At 34.3% G+C, this 21,897-nt stretch overlaps 1 protein-coding gene across 1 annotated transcript in view; it reads right to left on the bottom strand.

The window, feature by feature from the left end:
- Positions 1-21,897, bottom strand: part of HDX (highly divergent homeobox) — a 177,094-nt gene that overhangs the window by 25,553 nt on the left and 129,644 nt on the right. Inside the window, exons 6-7 of the mRNA XM_033404037.2 lie at positions 12,035-12,242; positions 542-621 (exon numbers count right to left, since the gene is read on the bottom strand). Coding sequence (XP_033259928.1) covers positions 542-621; positions 12,035-12,242 — 288 coding nt within the window. The remainder of the gene's footprint in view (positions 1-541; positions 622-12,034; positions 12,243-21,897) is intronic.

The following is a 21,897-nucleotide window of genomic DNA, read 5'->3' on the forward strand; positions in this document are numbered from 1 at the left end:
TTGCTATTCAGTTTCTTAATACTGCCTTTCTTCCATTGCTGCAATTTTTAAGATGACCAGCAGAGTCCAATTTAACTAAAAAGAAGAAAAGTTTCCAAAAACAGTATAGATAGGTATGGTCTGAACAAAGAACAAAAGAATCAGGAATCCTTGGATACAAGTCCCAGAACTAAGTAAGCCTTCCTCCATGGTCTCAGGCTAAACTTTTTTAACTCTGCCATCTGTCAAATGAGAAAAAATCTGCTCTTTGCTAAATGTGTTGAAGCAAAATAACTTGTTATGTATAAAATGTCACATGTGTAGTAAGCATTAGGTTTTTATATTTGCAAAGCTCCTAAATTAAAAAAAATGGTATAAATGACATTGCTTTAAATTTCATTTATTAAACCCTATAAGACATATCATTGCATTGGTAACAGATCCGTTTTGGTTTGTGAAGTGGAGCAAGACTTTATTCTGACAATGCTGATATTGTCACCAACTGGAAACAAATCCTTGGAATCCATCATATAATGAGGAAAGAATTTCAAAACGTACATACCACATTATCTGAGGATACTGTATGGTGGTTCTCCTCCTTATGAGCCCTTGCCTCATTTAGAACAACTTCACTGGACTCCTCTACAGAAACAAAGAAGGCCATGATTTCATTTTTCATTCCTTAAAACTTTATTGAGAATGCTTTTTTCAAAATCACTTAAATAATTTCTCTATTGTAAAAAGACACAAATGGCAATTCTACTTCTAACAATGTATTCTAATGAAATAAATGTGGATGGATTTGAATTTAAGGATGGTCATCACTGTGCTGCTTATAATTTAAAAAATGAAGTAACCTATATGCTTAACAATGAAGGCTTGGATAAATCGTGTAGGGCTTATCCTTACAATAAATACTAGAAAGCCACTAAAAATGAAGTAGAATAATAGTTGATAATAAAGAGAATATTCATGATCTATTGGAAAGAGAAAAACTGAAGGTGACAAAATCTACTCTATAGGTACACTGTGATCTTAATTTTATAAAAGAAAACAAGTACACATTTTCATGGAGAAAAGAAATACTGATGTTATTTACACCAAAACATTGCCATTATTATTTCTGATTGAAATTACAGGCAACTTTTATTACTCTTCATTTTGTCTAATTTACTTGCTTTAATAATTCTTATTTTCTTTCATTTGCTTATTTATATTTAAATATTTTCTACAATAAACATGTATTGCCCATTTTAATAAGAAAAAAGTGATACAAATAATGTTCAAATACATGATATAAAGCTATAAATATAGTACATTTTCAATTTTGTAAAAAGGGATGTGTATATGCGTGTACACACACACAAACAATCCTGTATATATGCAGAGAAAACACTGGCATAAATATTCTCTCAACCCCATTTCAAGAGAGGATATCACTGAGGGGTAGGAATATTTCTAACTTTTTCATTGTATGTTCCAATATTTTATATAATGAACATGTATTCTTTTTATGATCAAAATTTAGTATTCTGATACTGTAGGGGGAGTGGCCAAGATGGCAGAGTAGGAAGACCCTGAGCTCACCTCCTCCCATGGGCACACCAAAATTGCAACTATTTCAGAGCAACTACCCATGAGAGCAGCATGAAGACTAGCAGGAAAGAATCTTTACTGCTAGACATATAATGAAGGAGCCACAAGAAGAGGGGTAGGAGGGGCAAAGACACAGTATAGTGAAGAACCATACACCTGGGGAAGGTGACCCACAAACAGGAGGATAATTATAATTGCAGAGGTTCTCCCCAAGGAACAAGGGATTGAAACCCCACGTCAGCCTCCTCAGCCCAGGGGTCCTGCACTGGGAAGATGAGCTACCCGGAAAGTTTGGCTTTGAAGGCAGGGCTTACTTTCAGGAGAGCCAGAGGGCTGTGGGAAAAAGACTCCACTCTTAAAGGGCACACACAAAATCTCACACCCTCCAAGATCCAGGGCAGAAGCAATAATTTGAAAGGAGCCTGGCTCAGATGTACTTGCTGATCTTAGAGAGCCTCCTGGAGAAGCAGGGGGTGATTAAAACTCATCTTGGAGACACAGACGCTGGCAGTAGCCATTTGGGGGAGTTCATTCCACCATAAGGACATTGTTGCTGGTAAGCACTACTTTGGAATCCCCCCTCTAGCTTATTAGTGCCAGGACCCACCCTGCCCACCAACCGGTGGGCACCAGTTCTGGGATGCGCAGACCAAACAGCTAGCCAGGAAGGGACACAGCCTCACCCATGAGCAGGCTGACTGCCTTAGGATCTCCTAAGCTCCCAGGTGCTCCAGGACCTGACTACATCCACCAGAGTGCCCAGGACCTGGCCCAGGTCACCAGTGCACCTGTGCTAACCCCAGGACTCCCAGGGCCCTATAGCCAGAGACTGTGGGACACAACTCTGCCCATCAGTGAGTGGCACTGTCACCACTTTTATTCAACATAGTATTGGAAGTCCTAGACATAGCAATCAGATAAGAAAAATAAATAAAAGACATCTAAATTGGAAAGGAATAAGGAAGACTCTTACTGTTTACAGATGATATGACACTATACATAGAAAATACTAAATATACCCCTAAAAAGTACTAGAACTCGTCAATGAATTTGGTAAAGTTGCAGGATAACAAATTAATATGCAGAAATCTGTTGTGTTTCTATACACTAACAGTGAACTACCAGAAAGAGAATTTATGAAAACAATCCCATTCACAATCGCATCAAAAAGAATAAATTACTAAGGAATACATCTGACTAAGGAGGTAAAAGATCTGTACTCTGAAAATTATAAGATACTGAGGAAATAAATTGAAGATGACAAAACAGATGGAAAGAAATTCTGCGTTCATGGGTTGGAAGAATTAATATTGTTAAAAGAACCATACTACACAAAGCAATCTACAGATTCAATGCGTTCCCTACCAAAATACCAATGGCATTTTTCAGAGAACTAGAAAAAATAATTCTAAAATTTGTATGGAAGCACAAAAGACCCCAAATAGCTGAAATAATCTTAAGAAAGAAGAACAAAACAAGAGGTAGCACGCTCCCTGATTTCATACTATATCATAAAGCTACAGTAATGAACAGTAAGATTCTAGTACAAAAACAGATACATAGATCAACAGAATCAGAGAGCCCAGAAATGAACCCACACTTATAAGGGCAATTAATCTATGACCAGGGAGGCAAGAATATACAATAGGGAAAGTACAGCTTCTTCAATAAATAGTGTTTAAAAAACTAGTCAGCTACATAGAAAAGAATCAAAATAGACTACTTTCTCACACCATATACAAAAACTCAAAACAGATTAAAGATTTAACTGTAAGACCTGATATTATAAAACTTCTAGAAGAAAACATAGGTAATAAGTTCCTTGACATCAGTCTTAGCAGTATTTTTTGGATATATATCCTCAGTCAAGGAAAACAAAAGCAAAAATAAACAAATAAAACTACATCAAACTAAAAAGCTTTTGCAGAGTAAAGGAAACTGTCAACAAAACAAAAAGGCCGCTTACTGAATGGGAGAAAATATTTTCAAAGGATGTATCTGATAAGGGGTTAAGATCCAAAATATACAAAGATATCATACAACTCAATATCAAAAATACAAACAACCCAAGTAAAAAATAAGTAGAGGACCTGAATAGACATTTTTTTTTCGAAGAAGACATACAGATGACCAACAGGAAAAGATGCTCAACATCACTAATCATCAGGGAAATGCAAATCAAAACCATTTTGAGATATCACTTCACATCTGTCAGAATGCCTATTATCAAAAAGGCAAGAAATAACAACTGTTGGCGAGGATGGGGAGAAAAGGGAACCCTCATGTACTGTTAGTGGGAATGTACATTGGTGCTGGCAGATACTATGGAAAACAGCATGGAGACTTCTCAAAAATTAAAAATAAAACTACCATATGATCTAGCAATTCCACTTCTGGGTATTCACCAAAGAAAATGAGAACACTAATTCAAAAAGATATATGCACCCCTATGTTCATTGCAGCATTGCTTACAATAGCCAAGAAATGGAAGCAATTTAAGTGCCCATTGCTAGATGAATGGATAAGGAAAAATCTGGTATACACACAGACACACACACACACACACACACACACACACACACATATATACACACAGTGGAATATTACTCAGCTATAAAAAGAATGAAATCTTGCCATTTGCAAAAACATGGATGGGCCTAGAGGGTATTATGCTAAATGAAATAAGTCAAACAGTGAATGACAAATACTGTGTGATTTCACTTATATGTGGAATCTAAAAAACAAAACAGAGGAACAAACTAATCAAAAAGAAATAGAGTCATAGATACAGGGAACAAACAGGTGGTTGTCAGATGGGGTGGGGTGTGGGCAGGACAGAAATAGTTGAGGAAGATTAATTGGAAGAAACTTTCAATTACAAAATAAATTAGTTACAGGTATGAAATGTACAGTGTGGGGAATTATAGTCAATAATTATGTAATATCTTTGTAGTGACAGATGACAACTATACTTGTCATGGTGAACATTTTGAAATGTATAGAAATATTGAATCACTATTTTTTATATCAGGAATTAACAAAGCATCATAGGTCAATTATACTTCAGAAACAAACTCATACAAAAAGAGATCAGATTTGTGGCTACCAGAGGCAGGGGGTGGGTGGATGGGAGATTGGATGAAGGTGGTCAAAAGGTACAAACTTCCAGTTATAAGATAAATAAATACTAGGAATGTAATGCACAACATGACAAAGATAACTAACACTGCTGTGTGTTATAAATGAAAATTGCTAAGAGAGTAAATCCTAAGAGCTCTCATCACAAGGAAAAAAATTTTCTATTTCTTTAATGTTGTTTCTATATGAGGTGGGGGATTTTTACTAAAACTTTTGTGGTAATCATTTGATGATATATGTAATTCGAATTATTATGTTGTACACCTTAATCTTATACTGTGCTGTAGGTCAATTATATCTCAACAAAACTGGAAAAAGAAGTTCGCATACTGTAAGTATGAATGAGTAGTCAATCACTGGCTGTCATACTAATAAAACAGCAATGAAATTTTTTTAAAAACCCTGATAGTTTAAAAATGAGAAAAGAAAAAATAAAAGAAAAGTTAACTCAGAAAAATCAGTGTACTAAAAAGTTCTCTGTGCTGAGCTAGGAGAAGTGGCTAATTCACAGTATAGTGTGTCTACAAGATAATCCTCTGTCTTAAGATTTCCCCTACCTCTATCCCTTAGAAAAATAGGGCTAATGTTTCTCTCTTTTTTTTCTGCACAGCCATGTCATAGATTGTTTGGATAAATACTAGTGGAAGTTCTCAGCCCCTCGGTAATGAACAATTTATTTCACCATAGAAAGCAGAACAGAAATAGTTATCAGTTCTCCTAAGATTTTTTGAGTCCATTCCTTCCCATGGAAAGACATATAAGGGTGCAGTGTATGAACATGGGAAATGACTAGGAGGAAAACATTGCTCATCCAGGAACTCACATATGAGTGCATTGAGAATTAAAGATATTCAGGGAAGTTTTACCAGAGTTTTAATGCAAAGTCCACTAAAAATTCAACTGATTTTTTTTCTATAAAAGAATGGTTCCTAACCCTCCTACACTGTGGGTGGGAATGTAAATTGGTACAGCCACTATTGAGAACAGTATGGAGGTTCCTTAAAAAACTAAAAATAGAGCTACCATATGACCCTGCAATCACACTCCTGGGCATATATCAGGAGAAAAACATGGTCCAAAAGGATACATGCACCCCAATGTTCATTGCAGCACTGTTTACAATAGCCAAGACATGGAAGCAGCCTTAATGTCCATTGACAGAGGAATGGATAAAGAAGATGTGGTACACATATACAATGGAATATTACTCAGCCATAAAAAGAGAATGAAATAATGTCATTTGCAGCAAAATAGATGCACCTAGAGATTTCCATACTGAGTGAAGTAAGTCAGACAGAGAAAGAGAAATATCATATGATATCGTTTATATGTGGAAACTAAAAAGAAACGATAAAAATGAATGTATTTACAAAACAGAAACAGACTCACAGACTTAGAGAATGAAATTACGGTTGCCAGTGGGAGAAGGGTGGAGGGAAGGGATAGTTAGGGAGTTTGGCATTGACATGTACACACTGCTATATTTAAAAAGGATAACCGACAAGGACCTACTATTTAGCACAGGGATCTCTGCTCAATGTTATGTGGCAGCCTGGATGGGAGGGGAGACTGGGGGAGAATGGATACATGTATATGTATGGCTGAGTCGCTTTGCTGTGCAACTGAAACTATCACAACATTGTTAATTGGCTATACTCCTATATAAAATAAAAAATTTAAAAAAAGTGGTTCCTAGATAGAGGAAATTTTATTAATTATTAGGACATTTCAAATCACCGTATTTCAAGTCCTGTGTAATCAGCAACTAAATGAAATGAAGGAAGGGAAAATTGTCATCAGATTTAGATGCAGAGCTGGTATTAGTACTGGTGCCCTATAAATAGGAGTTATATTGCTCATCAACAGATCTTTACTGGTATCATTCCTTAGAGGTTTGCCTTACATTTCTGTTGCTCATAGCTTGGTAAACAGTTCTGCTTTACCAGCAACAGATTCATCCATGATTTGATGATTCTTTTATAAGATGCATATAAAAACTGTTTTGAGGATTTCTAAAGTAAAAAGGTATGAAATTATACAGCTGAATAAAGCATGTTTTCTTTTGCTTATAGGTAGCTTACACATCTGTAAAAGTTTGAAAGCTAAATACTGTCAATATGTCTGGTTATTACTCAACAAAAGCAGCTCTCTTAAATGGAAAATAAATAAGTAGAATACTAATCAGTGAAAGCTCTAGTGGGCACTTTATGTGGTGGCCACATGCTCACACTAAGTAGCTGTACGCAGAATTATCTTTCATGTGCATATCCACATACATAATAGGTACAGCTGAAAAGAGGCTTTGTTATAAAATTTAACGAATTTAACATTATAGATGTTGTTTCTATACTTTAGACAGTTCACTTCTCAGGATAGTATAAATCTTTAAAGTTGCTCAACCATAAATATATTTTGGTAGACACAAAACTTGAAATTAAGGAGCTGAGTCATCTATTACATTTGCTAAAGTTTGCAGTTCAGTGTGGGGGGTGAATCCAGGTAGCCTTTTCGTTTTCAATGCCAACCACATATCCTTTCACTTCACCTCCACACATGGAAAGGCAAAGGAAATGGGAGAAGCGAAGGTGGAAAGTAGGAGGAAATTAGAGGTAAGTCAGAAGCTCTGTATCAGGGAAGTACCTACTCTCCCAGAAGCAAAAGAATGGACTTGAAACCGCTAAAAGATCAACAGCACTTTTTTGTGACTTTGGCTAACCCTGCCTTTTACTGTGTTTTAAAAAATAATCCTTGTTTTTGCTCGTAGAGTTCTTTTCTAGAATATTTTTAAGTGATTTTAATTGTTTTTTGACATGTAAAATGTGAGCCCTGATTTAAAGACATTTTTTTTCTTCTTAGACATTTAAAAGACTCTAACCCTATTGAATCAACAGCTGTATTATAAAGGACCTTGAGTTTCAAGTTGTTAGTTTTCTGAAATAGTATGGGAAGCTACTCTGATTATCTTGCCTCCATATCTCTAAGATGTAATTAATGGAAACTCAAAGTAAACATACATTCGACTACAGTTTCATAATTGGAAGAGAATATGGTCAGCATATTTTAAAGGTATTATGTTAATCTAGGCCGGATGATACAATTCCCTTAATTGTCACAAAAGAATCACACAGTTAAATCAGATTAGTATTCTCCATCAGTAAAATGAGGATGATAACAGGACAGCACTAGTAGGAAACCATACGGAAAAAGACTCTTCTCAGTATTTGAAAATTCTTTTATGCTTTTATTTTGCAATTTCTGATGAGAATGAAAAGGTTACCATGCAGCTGTGAAAAATAAGCCACCGAGAGGAATCCTAGGCAATCTCACTTCCCATCAAGTGTTTTTTGATTCATGCATTAAATTATCTCTCATTTTTCTCATTAGATCTTGATTACTATGTCAGCTGTCTAGAGAGCAAGCTATTAAATGACAAAGGATGCTAGCGTAGGAGCAGTGGTCCATTAGCAACCTTAAAATTAACTCACTTTTTTCCCATTAACTATTTTATTTTTTAAAATTCCCTTTTAGGTGGGGAAGATGGAGTTGGGGAATGAAACTCCCCTTAAGAGCTTATATAATTTCCTTTTATCAGAATATTTCCTCACAGTTCTCTGACCCACCCATAGAAACACACAAATCCCTACCTCCCCACTATCCCTCAAATAGCTGCCAGACATCATTCTCTAAGGATCTATTTAGAATCACTGAAAATATTTGTACACAAAAGCTGCACATAATTAATGTATACAATTTGGTGAATTTGAACTTGTATATACTTTTGTTACCACCACCACAGTCCAGGTAATAAATGTATCCATCACCTCCAAAAGTTTCCTTGTGTCCCTTTTTTTGTGTTACAAATGCTTAACATGATTTACCCTCTTAAGTTTTTAAGAATACAATCACTTATTACTAACTACAGGCACTGAGTTGTTCAGCAGTTCTCTGGAACTTACTCCTCTTCTGTAACTGTAACTTTATATCCATTGAAAAACAGCTCCCCATATCCCTCTCCCTCCACTCCCTCATACCACTGTTCTATCGTCCACTTATGTACCTTTAACCACTTTAGATGCCTTATACGCAACCTCTATGAGACCATTGAGATAATGATGCCTCTTCCTTCTGAAATTGTTTTCTTTCCTTGGTTTTGGTAATAACATTCTATCCTGATTCTCCTATATCTGAATGTTCTTTCAATGGCTCCTTTTTCTCCTCCAGAAATCTGGATATTTCTCAACACACTGTCCTTGTCTATCTTCCTTTCTTGTTTTCCATTTCTCACCTAACTAAATCATCTATTTCTATGGCTAGACATTTTTTTTTGGCCTCGATATGGGTGACTCCAATATTTCTTCTCATATCTTACCCCTTCTTCTGAGCTCCAGACCCATATTATCCAAGGGTATGCTGGTCAGCTCCACATGGATGTCCTGTCCTCATTTAAAACTCAGCCCATGCAAAACTGCATTCATCTTCCCACATTATCCTATCCATTTAGTGCAGTAACAAAAATCTTAAATGAATTTGGGGAGGGGTATTGGGTAAAGGTATGAACTAAGTTCACCTAGAAGAATCAATGTACTACAAGAGCTAAGAATGAGAGCCTTTCCAGATCTTCAGATATCTTATAAAACCACAATTATAAACAATCAGATCAATCTAACATAATAGGAAATCCAGAATTTAATCCATGTGCGTATGTATACATACATGAATTTGTGTCTATCTCTCTCTCTATTTCTCTATCATCTATCTATCATCTATCTATCTATCTATCTATCTATCTATCTATCTATCTATCTATCTTTGATTAAAAAAAGCTACACAAACTCACTGGAAAAATGCTGACTTATTCAACAAATAGTGTAGGGGCACTTGGTTAATCATTTGGAAAAAACAAAATTAGGTATTGTCTTCACGTATCTTAAAGCAAAACAATTTCTAGGTGGGATAAATATCATGTTGTAAAAATGAAGCCATAAGGATACATGAAGCAAATATGGGGTATGTTTACATAATTGTAGTACAAGGAAGGATTTTGTAATCCTGTCACCAAAGTCACAAACCATAAAGGAAAGAATTGGTATATTTAACAATATAAAAATTACAAACAAAAGTTCTGACATTTGAAAACCCCATAAGCAAATTTAGAAGGCAAAAATAAACTGGAAAATATAGTGTGAATAATACCCTGACCGATAAAATAAAAACAAACAAAATGGGCCAATGCAAAATTCTCTCTCTCTATTACAGATGTAACACCCCCACTATATATTATATGATTCATTTATATGAAATGCCCAGAAAAGACAAAGTTATATAGTCAGAAATCAGATCTGTGGTTGCCTAGGTTTGGAGGTGGGAGTGGATACTGGCTGAAAATGGGCTCAAGGAAATTTTTTGAAGTGGTGAAAATATTCTATAATTGGATTTTAGTGATTTGAAGAGATTATTCTAAAATTTGATTTTAGTGATGGTGATGGTTGTACAACTCTATAAACTTAACTAAAAATCATTGAACTCTACTTTTGCAATGGATGAATTTTATTCTATGTAAATTAAACCTCAATAAAAGTGTTCATAAAAAAGGTGTCAGAAGAGGACTCTTTCTATGCTTGAAGTCAAATGAAAAATACTTCTCATGGACAAATGGTATGATTACATGTTATTATTTGAATTCTCATTTAGGGAAGCACTGAGAAGTATTATAAAGATGATCCAGCCTAATTCCCTTATTTTGCAGATGAGAAAACTAAAGCCTGATGAATTAAATACTTTGCCTGAAGTCACATAATCAGCTAGTGGAAGATCTAGGACTCGTACCCAGATTGTCCAACTACTAGTCTGGTATTTGTCACATTACATCATACTCTCTTTGATTACAATGCATTTAAATTGCTCTGACCCAAATTGACTAGAATTCCAATAAAATTAAAACGATCATATACTATAATTTATGGATTGTTGTAATAACCAATATTTTGAATCATGGAGATCATTATTGTGGTAGATGAGTGTCACTTTTTGTGATGACAATGTGGGAGACTGCTTAGGTGGAAGCATTAAAGATCAAAAAGGTAAAATACAACTGTTGGTGAGGATATGGAAAAAACGGGGTAGAGCCATTATGAAAAACAGTATGAAAGTTCCTCAAAAAATTAAGAAAGAAACTACCATATGATTCAGCGATTCCTCTTCTGTATATATCCAAAGGAAATGAAATCAGTACCCCAAAGAGGTATCTGTGCTTCCATGTTCATTGCAGCATTCGTCACGGGATGGAAACAACCTAAGTGTCCATTAACAGATGAATGGATAACGAAACCGTGGTATACATATACAATGGAATATTAGTCTTTAAAAAAAATCCTGCCATTTGCAACTGCTTGGATGAACCTAGAGGACATTATGCTAACTGAAGTAAGCCAAACACAAAAAGAAAAGCATTGCATGATCTCACATGTGGAATCAAAAAATGTCAAATACATAGAAGCAGAGAGTAGAATGGTAGGTACCAGGGTGAGGAGGTGGGGAAAATGGGGAAATATTGGCCAAAGGGTACAAAATTGCAATTACATAGGATGAATAAGTCTAAATAACTAATGTAGAGCATGATGACTAAAGTTAACAATACAGTTGACCCTTGAACAACATGGGGGTTACAGGCACCAACCACCCTGCACAGTTAAAAATCCAAGTATAAATTTTGACTCCTCCAAAACTTAACTATTAATAGTCTACTGTTGACCAGAAGCCTTACCAATAACATAAACAGTTGATTAACACATATTTTGTATGTTATATGTATATTACATATATTTTATGCATTCATGACATACCTTTTTCTTAACTTTTTCGATATTTCTAGGCTACATGGTTTGTCTGCAAGTTTTTCCAAATTGTTGCAAATCTCCAAAAGTTTTTCCAATGTATTTATTGAAAGTAGACCAGTGCAGTTCAAAGCCATGTTGTTTAAGGGTCTACTGTACTATATTGAATGCTGGAAATTTGCTTTGGAAGTAGATTTCAGGTGCTCTCACCACACACACACAAAAAGGTAACTATGTGAGGAGATGGATATGTTAATTAGCTTGACTGTAGTAATCATTTCACTATGTACATGTATATCTAAATATGTTGCACACTTTAAATATATACAACTATCATTTTAAAATAGAATAAAAATATGTCTATTCTTTTCAAATATTTAACCAAATGTTTTGAGGACTTTAGATTTGAAGTGCGGTAAGCTGAAAAGCAAGTAAAAAACCATCAAATTCACAGAAGATATCATTTGGAGATGGAGCATATAAAATACCTTGCGAGCTTCCTTCAGACAAACAGATGGATACTTCATCATTTCTGTCATTATCCTCTCCTACTTCAGGACCAGCTTCCTCTCCTGGTGTGAGTGCAGATAAAGAACCAGATTCGGGCTGCTCAGAAAAATCAGCAGGGCCTCCTCTTGGAGGTGGAACTTCAATCCCCATTAAACGATATTTTCTTCTTCGATTCCCAATCCAAGTCTTTATAAGAGAAATAGAAGAGAAAGTTTTGTAAAAATAGAAACCTTAGCAGTTCTAGCCATTAAAATAATGAATGGATACAGCATAAAATATGATTAAAAAGAATAAGTAGATACCTAGAATAATGCAGTTTTATTATTACTCAATAAGCTAAAATAAAAGTAGCTGCTTTTATTTTAAAATACCTTATTAGAAGAAATATTTATCTAAATACTCAGACTTTCAAGCAACATGCAACCTGTCGCAGAACACTTTTTTGTTTTTGTTTTTATTTCTGGTGAAAATTATCCACCAAATATTTCAAAAGAAACATGAATTGGTTCTTTTCTGAAAGGGACCAGACATGCAGCTCTAGCTATAGCTCATATCCCATTTCCAGTCTTGCTCTTTGTACGTGAAAATGTGCCTTCTAGTAACTTTGTTTGGCTCCATAATGACTACCTGCGTATTTTAAGTATTCTAAAATTGCATTTTATTAGATTTAGAATCAATTTTTAAAACTTTTTATAGTAAAATAAATTTCGAGTTACAGAAAGTTGCAAAAATTGGTCTTCATTCAGTTTCCTCCAGTTTACATTTTACATAATTATAGCACCATAACAGAAAAAGGAAATTGATATTGTACAATATATGTGTACAATTCTATGTTCCTTTATCACACCATTCTTCTCCTCCCTCCCACCATCCTCAACTCCTGGCAACCACCAATCTGTTTTCCACCTCTATAATGGTGTCATTTTGAGAAAGTTATATAAATGGAGTCATACATGTGACTTCAAAAATTTCAAAAAATTGGCTTTTCTCATTCAGCTTAATTTCCTGGAAATTTATTAAAGTCACATATATCAATAGTCCATTCATTTTTATTGCTAAGTTTTCTTCCATGATACTTATGTACCATTTTGTTTCTGTTTCTTTGCAATGTTTTTTTAACCCTTCACTTGGAGGACACTTGGGTAGTTTCTAATTTTTGGCTATTATATACAGCTAAAAATCTTCTATGAACAATCATGTACAGGTTTTTGTGCTGATGTAAGTTTTCATTTCTCTGAGATAAATGCCCAAGAATGCAACTGCTGGGTCAAATGGTAATTATATGTTTAATTTTAAAAGAAACTGCCAAATTGTTTCCATAAAAGTTGTGCCATTTTGTATTTCTACCAGCAATGTATGAGAGATCCAGTTTCTTGGCATTCTTGCCAGGACTTCGTATTATAAGTAATTCTTTTTCTTTTAGCTGTTCTCATTGGTGCATGTAGCAATAGATCATCAAGTTCTTAATTTAATTTCCCTAATGGCTAGTGATGTTGAAAATCTTTTCATGTGCCTTTTGCCATCCATATATCAGTGAAATGTCTCTTCATGTCTCTTGTACATTTTGTAATTTTTGTCTTTTCTTTAATATTAAGTTTTGAAAGTACATTATATATTCTAGATATGAATTTTTGTCAGATAAGTGGTTTTGCAAAATTTCTCCCATTCTGTAGCAGATATGAGTTCTTTGTCAGATATGTGGTTTGCAAATATTTTCTCCTCATCTGTAGCTTGTATTTTCATCATCCTTGTCTTTTACAGCACAAAAGTTTTTTTTTTAATTTTGATGAAGTCCAAGTTACTGCTTTTTTCTTTTATGGATTATGCTTTTAGTCCTATTCCTAAGAATTCTTCACCAAGCCCTAGGCCACAAAGATTTTCTCCTATGTTATCTAAAATTTTTATAGTTTTATTTTTTACACTTAAATCTCTGATCCATTATGAATTCACTTTGTATAAGGTGTGAGATTTACATCAAGGTTAATTTATGTTTTCCTATAGATATCCAATTGTTCCAGCACCATTTCTTGAAAAGACTTCCTCCATTGAATTGCTTTTGCACCTTTGTCAAAAATCAACTAAGTTGGCCATGGTTGTGCAGGACTATTTCTGGGCTCTCCATTCTGTTCCAATGATCTATACGTCTTATCACCCTGCCAATACCACAGTCTTGGTTACTGTAGTTATATAATAAGTCTCAAAATTGGGTAGATGGATTTCTTCCACTTTATTGTTTTTGTCAAGAACTGTTTTAGCTATACTAGCATATTTCCTTTCCATGTGAATTTTAGAATTATCTTGTCTACATCAACAAACAATCTTGCTGGAATTTTATAGGAATTATGTTAAACCTGAATATCAATTTGGGGGGAATTTACATTTTTACTATGTCGAGTCTTCCAGTACATGAACACAGAATGTCTCTCCATTTATTTAGAATTTCTTTTATTTCTTTCATCAGTGTTTTGTAGTTTTCAGCATACAAATCCTGTACATGTTTTGTTAGAGTTACATGTAAGTATTTGATTTTTTGAGGGATTGCAAATAATTTATTCATATCTTAAATTTCAATTTCATTGCATTTATTTTTACTATATAGACATGTAATTGATTTTTATATGATGATCTTGTATCCAGAGACTTTGGTGAATTCACTTATTAGTTGTAAGAGTGTTTTGTAGATTCTTTATGATTCTACACAGCTAATCAAGTGTATCTTTTATTTCCTTTTCTTGATTTATTGTGCTGGTTAGAACTTCTACTACTATATTGAATAAAGGTGTTTAGAGTGGACATCTTGTTTTTGGTCTCAGAGGAAAAGCATTCTATTTTTCACCATTAAAGTATGATGTTAGCTGTAGGTTATGGGTACTTGTAGATTCTTTTTTGGGGAGACTTTTTTGAATTCAATTTCCTTAATAGTTATAGGGCAACCTAAATGTCCATTGACAGATGAATGGATAAACATGTGGTATATATATACAATGGAATATTACTCAGCCATAAAAAGAATGAAATAATACTATTTCCAGCAACACAGATGGGCCTAGAGATCATTGTATTAAGTGAAGTCAGACAGAGAAAGACAAATATCATATGATATCACTTATATGTGGAATCTAAAATAATGATACAAATGAACTTATTTACAAAACAGAAATAAGACTCACAGACATAGAAAATAAACTTATTACCAAAGGGGATAGCGGGGTGGGGGAAGAGACAAATTAGGAGTTTGGGATTAATATATATACACTATTATATATAAAATAGATAACCAACAAGGATCTACTGTATAGCACAGGGTACTATATTCAATATCTTGTAATAACCTATAATGGAAAAAAATCTGAAGAAGAATATATATATATATACATATATATGTATATACATGTAACTGAATCACTTTGCTGTACACCTGAAACTAACACATCATTGTAAACTAACTATACTTCAATTAAAAAATGGTTAATAATAAATAAATGAATGTATATATTTTTATGTTATTCTTTAGGTCCTGTGGTCCCTAGCAGATGTGAGGTCTTTCCACCCTTCACAGTCTTCTTATATTTGTTTTATATATAATGTCTAGGGATTTTAGTTGTACTTACTGGGAAGGATAGGGAAAATTATGTCTACTCCAACATTTTTTGGAAGCTGCAGTCTAAAACCAATTTTATTCTCAAGTTTCTCATGTAATTTTCAAAAAGCTCATTTTATATGATTAGAGTTTGTAACCTTTATAATTTTGCCATATGACTCTACAAAGTAGAATTGTCACGCCAATCTACAAAGTGGAAGAAGAATTCTTAAAACGTGTATATTCTCTTTTAGTGTAGAAAGTCATTCAATAGCATTTCATAATTTCAGATCTAAATTTGATTATGGTACCATTTCTTTGTATACCAAGTAGAATTGCTTCTATACAACAAGGTCCACTTCAATACAAAGCCACCTTAGATATTCTCTAATGTAAATAAAAAACATGAATAAAGTTAACTTTTACGTGGTAAGATTTTGCAAAAAAAAATGCAGGGCAAAACAGAAGAACTATTCAGTTAGTCCAAGAAGATTAATTCTTCTTTATAATTTTTTTTGGGGGGGCATTTTCTCTTCAAATTCAGGATATGTAGTACCTTTGATGTATTTAGCATTCAATGCTAAATGTGAAACCTGAAACATATGGATTGCTTTGTAGGCTCCCAAGTGAATATTACCTGGTAGAAAAGGAAAATATTTATGGATATTAATTTTTCTAGTTTTGCTAAATTCTCCCATAGGTGAAACACTATTTTAAAGAGTATAGTTCCATTTCAATTTCCCAGTATATGGTCTCATTGAGAATAAGCTACTAGACTTCAGAAAAAGTAAAGAATTTCAACTTCTTACTAAAGTTCCATTAAATTGTCATGTACTTTCTCTATTTCCTGTCTTTGAATACGACGCTTATCAAATACTGATGCTTCTTTTTCACAATAATCTTAGACACAGATGCTTGGGAAAATGATGGTGTGGGCAGAAGAAGAACGATACCAGTTTTCTTAGGATGCTTTTGGCTTCCTTTGGGTCATAAAGGCTTGGGAAGAGAGAAGAAGACAGAAAACAGAAGCCAATGTCCATTTATTTTCAACTTCTTTTTTCACCCTTCTTGGGAGAAATGAATGATTATATACTGTATAATGATAAAGGTATAATAATATGTGAACATTGGGACTATATGGAAATTTATTACATACTAGGGCTGACATAGTTCCTCTCTGGCTATTTCTCAAAACTGGAAGGCACCAGGAAAATAATTCAGTATACAAACATAATCTTAATGGGTTTATTACATTTTCAAAGAATCATAGACGATGGAAGAGATCTTGGAAGCCAACTAGCCTAACCTTCCATTTAAGGTAAAAGTTTCTTCTTCAGCATTATAGGTGGATGGCTATTCAGTCTTTGCATGAAAATAATAGGAACATGGAACATACTACTTTATAAGGTTCCTCAGTCCAGTTTTTGGATAGTTTTTTTTTCCAAAAATGTTCTCCCTAAAACTGAATCAGTATCTATTGTCTTATTAATTCTAGGCCTTGGTTCCAGTTTTTCACTCTGGATCCACCTTACTCCAAATAGCCTCTTCTACATTCCAGCTATCAATTATGTAAAGAGTATTTATTCCTATTTCTGGCTGTGCCATGTGGCTTGCAGAATCTCAGTTCCCCGACCAGGGACTGAACCCAGGCCACGGCAGTGAAAGCGCCAAATTCTAATCACTAAGCCACCAGGGAATTCAAGTATTTATTTCTTTGTTTCAAAATAAATACCCGTAATTTTGTATAATACAGTTTTTCAACCATTTTATATGACCCATGGTCAAGTTTTTTTTTATCACTCTGGGACTCAGATTCCTTAACTGAGGAAACTGGAAATTGAGATAATTGGTTTCCAAATCTTTAGTCTCCTGGATAAACTTTATCCCTCCAGAGTTGCTCATAAATTTATAAAATAAGTATCTTCTATAACCATTTGTAGAATAAGTATCTTCTATAACCATAACTCCAATGTATTGACAGCTCAAATATATTGGCTATTTAAAATGATGACTCTCAGGCCCTATAAGTTTCTAAGTACATTTCTATTAAAATAATTAAAAAATAATATTCCAAACTGCCATTAGTTTAAATGTATATTATTATATATTTTTATTCTGTGTGCTATAAATAGAGGGCACACCTTTCTGTTAAACATTCATTTGTTTGAAGGAAACCCTCTTACAGTGTTGGTAGGAATGTAAATTGATGCAGCCACTATGAAAAACAGTATAGATATTTCTCCAAAAACTAAAAATAGAACTACCATATGACCCAGCAATTCCACTCCTGTACATATCCAAAAAAAAAAAACCACTAATTCAAAAAATACATGCACTTCAATGTTCTTAGCAGCATTATTTACAATTGCCAAGATAAGGAAGCAACCTAAGTGTCCATCAACAGATGAATGGTTAAAGAAGATGTGGAACACACACACACACACACACACACACACACACACACACACTGCAATACTACTCAGCCATGAAAGAACAAAAAAATTTGCCATTTGTAGCAACATGGATGGACTTGGAGGACATTATGCTAAGTGAAATAAGTCAGACTGAGAAAGACAAATATGTATGATATCACTTATATATGGAATCTAAAAACTACAGCAAATTAGTGAATATAACAAAAAAGAAGCAGACTCACAGATACAAAGAACAAACTAATGATTACCAGTGGGGAGGGGAAGGGCAATATAGAGATGGGGCAGTGGGAGGTACAAACAGTTGGGTGAAAGACAGGCTACAAGGACGTACTGTATAACACAGGGAATATAGCCAGTGTTTTGTAATAACTGTAAATGGAGTATAACATTTAAAATAGTATAAAAATTTCATTCTTTCATTCTACAAATATTACTGAACATCAAGTACATACCAAGCACTGTTCTAGTGCTGGGGATAGAATAGTGAAAAGGCAGGCCTGATATACACCCTTGTAGAGCTTGAATTTACAATCCAGAAGATGTATACACAATAAACAAATAGACAAGAAAAATACAAATCACAAAATTTGACCAATTACTATGGAGGGAAAGAACCAACTAGAATATTTAGCCACAGTGACATAGTGTAGTGAAGTGAAATCCTTTCCAAATTTGCCTATCATCAGAATTGCTGGGGCAAAGGAAATATGTAGATTCCAAGGTCCTTCCCTGAAAATCCTGATTAGTAGGCCTAGGATGGAGTGAGCTGTATATTTTTTTAACATATTTATTGGAGTATAATTGCTTTACAATGGTGTGTTAGTTTCTGCTGTATAACAAAGTGAATCAGCTATACATATACATATATCCCCATTTCGCCTCTCTCTTGTGTCTCCCTCCCACCCTCCATATCCCACCCCTCTTGGTGGACAGAAAGCACTGACCTGATCTCCCTGTGCCATGTGGCTGCTTCCCACTAGCTATCTATTTTACATTTGGTAGTGTACATATGTCCAAGCCACTCTCTCTCTTCATCCCAGCTTACATTTCCCCCTCCCCATGTCCTCAAGTCCATTCTTTACATCTGTGTCTTTATTCCTGTCTGAACCTAGGTTCTTCAGACCTTTTTTTTTTTTAGATTCCATATATATGTGTTAGCATACGGTATTTGTTTTTCTCTTTCTGACTTACTTAACTCTGTATGACAGTCTCTAGGTCCACCAACCTCACTGCAAATAACTCAATTTCCTTTCTTTATATGGCTGAGTAATATTCCATTGTATATATGTGCCACATCTTCTTTATCCATTCCTCTATCAATGGACACTTAGGTTGCTTCCATGTCCTAGCTATTGTAAATAGTGCAGCAATGAACATTGTGGTACATGACTCTTTGTGAACTATGGTTTCTCAGGGTATATGACCAAAAGTGGGATTGCTGGGTCATATTGTAGTTCTATTTTTATTTTTTTAAGGAACTTCCATATTGTTCTCAATAGTGGCTGTATCAATTTATATTCCCACTAACAATGCAAGAGGGTTTGCTTTTCTCAACACCCTCTCCAGTGTTTATTGTTTGTACATACTTTAACTATGGCCATTCTGACTGTTGTGAGGTCATATCTCATTGTAGCTTTGATTTGCATTTCTCTAATGATTAGTGATGTTGAGCACCCTTTCATGTGTTTGTTGGCAATCTGTATATCTTCCTTGGAGAAATAACTATTTAGGTCTTCTGCCCATTTTTGGCTCGGGTTGTTTGTTTTTTTAATATTGAGCTGCATGAGCTGCTTGTATATTTTGGAGATTAATCCTTTGTCAGTTGCTTTGCTTGCAAATATTTTCTCCCATTCTGAGGGTTGTCTTTTTGTCTTCTTTATAGTTTCGTTTGCTGTGCAAAAGCTTTTAAGTTTCATTAGGTCCCATTTGTTTATTTTTGTTTTTATTTCCATTTCTCTAGGAGGTGGATCAAAAAGGATCTTGCTGTGATTTATGTCATACAGTGTTCTGCCTATGTTTTCCTCTAAGAGTTTGATAGTGTCTGTTCTTATTTTTAGGTCTTTAATCCATTTTGAGTTTATTTTTGTGTATAGTGTTAGGGAGTGTTCTAATTTCATTTTTTTACATGTAGCTGTCAAGTTTTCCCAGCACCACTTACTGAAGAGTCTGTCTTTTCCCCATTGAATATTCTTGCCTCCTTTATCAAATATAAGGTGACCACATGTGTGTGGGTTTATATCTAGGCTTTCTATCCTGTTCCATTGATCTATATTTTTGTTTTTGTGCCAGTACCATGCTGTCTTGATTACTGCAGCTTTGTAATATAGGCTGAAGTCCAGGAGCCTGATTCCTCCAGCTTCATTTTTCTTTCTCAAGATTACTTTGGCTATTTGGGATTTTTTGTGTTTCCATACAAATTCTGAAATGTTTTGTTCTAGCTCTGTGACAAATGCCATTGGTAGTTTGAAAGGGATTGCACTGAATCTGTAGATTGCTTTGGGTACTAGAGTCATTTTCACAATATTGATTCTTCAAGTCCAAGAACATGGTATATCTCTCCATCTGTTTGAATAATCTTTAATTTCTTTCATTAGTGTCATATTTTCTGCATACAGCTCTTTTGTCTCCTTTCGGTTTATTCCTAAGTATTTTATTATTTTGGTTGTAATGATAAATGGGAGTGTTTCTTTAACTTCTCTTTCAGATTTTTCATCATTAGTGTATAGGAATGCAAGAGATTTCTGTGCATTAATTTTGTATCCTGCTAATTTACCAAATTCATTGACTAGCTGTAGTACTTTTCTGGTAGCATCTTTAGGATTCGCTATGTATAGTATCATGTCATCTGACAACATTGACACTTCACTTCTTCTTTTCCAATTTGGATTACTTTTATTTCTTTTTCTTCTCTGATTGCAGTGGCTAAAACTCCCAAATCTATGTTGAATAATAGTAGTGAGAGTGTCTTCTTCCTGATCTTAGTGAAAAAGGTTTCAGTTTTTCACCATTGAGACCGATGCTGCCTGTGGGTTTGTCATATATGGCCTTTATTATGTTGAGGTAAGTTCCCTCTATGCCTATTTTCTGAAGGGTTTTTATCAGAAATTGGTGTTGAATTTTGTCAAAAGCTTTTTCTGCATCTATTTAGATGATCATATGGCTTTTATACTTCAGTTTATTAATGTGGTGTATCGCATTGATTGATTTGTGTATATTGAAGAGTCCTTGCAACCCTGGGATAAACCCCACTTGATCATGTTCTATGATCCCTTTAATGTGCTGTTGGATTCTGGTTGCTAGTAATTAGTTGAGGATTTTTGCATCTGTGCTCATCAGTGATATTGGCCTGTAGTTTTCTTTTTTTTGTGACATCTTTATCTGGTTTTGGTATCAGCATGATGGTGACCTCATAGAATGAGTTTGGGAGTGTTCCTCCCTCTGCTATGTTTTGGAAGAGTTTGAGAAGGACAGTGTTAGCTCTTCTCTAAATGTTTGATAGAATTCATCTGTGAAGCCATCTGGTTCTGGGCTTTTGTTGGTTGGAAGATTTTTAATCACATTTTCAATTTCAGTGCTTGTGATTGGCCTGTTTATATTTTCTATTTCTTCTTGGTTCAGTTTTGGAAGGTTGTGCTTTACTAAGAATTTGTCCATTTCTTGAAGGTTGTCCATTTTATTGGTATATAGTTGCTTGTAGAAATCTCTCATGATCCTTTGTATTTCTTTTTGTTATTTTTTTGAACTTTTGACTTTTATTTATTTTTATTTTTTTATACATCTTGTTCTTATTAGTCATCAATTTTATACACATCATGGTGTACATGTC

The sequence above is a fragment of the Orcinus orca genome, chromosome X (assembly GCF_937001465.1).
Source record: "Orcinus orca chromosome X, mOrcOrc1.1, whole genome shotgun sequence".
In the NCBI taxonomy this organism is placed as follows: domain Eukaryota; kingdom Metazoa; phylum Chordata; class Mammalia; order Artiodactyla; family Delphinidae; genus Orcinus; species Orcinus orca.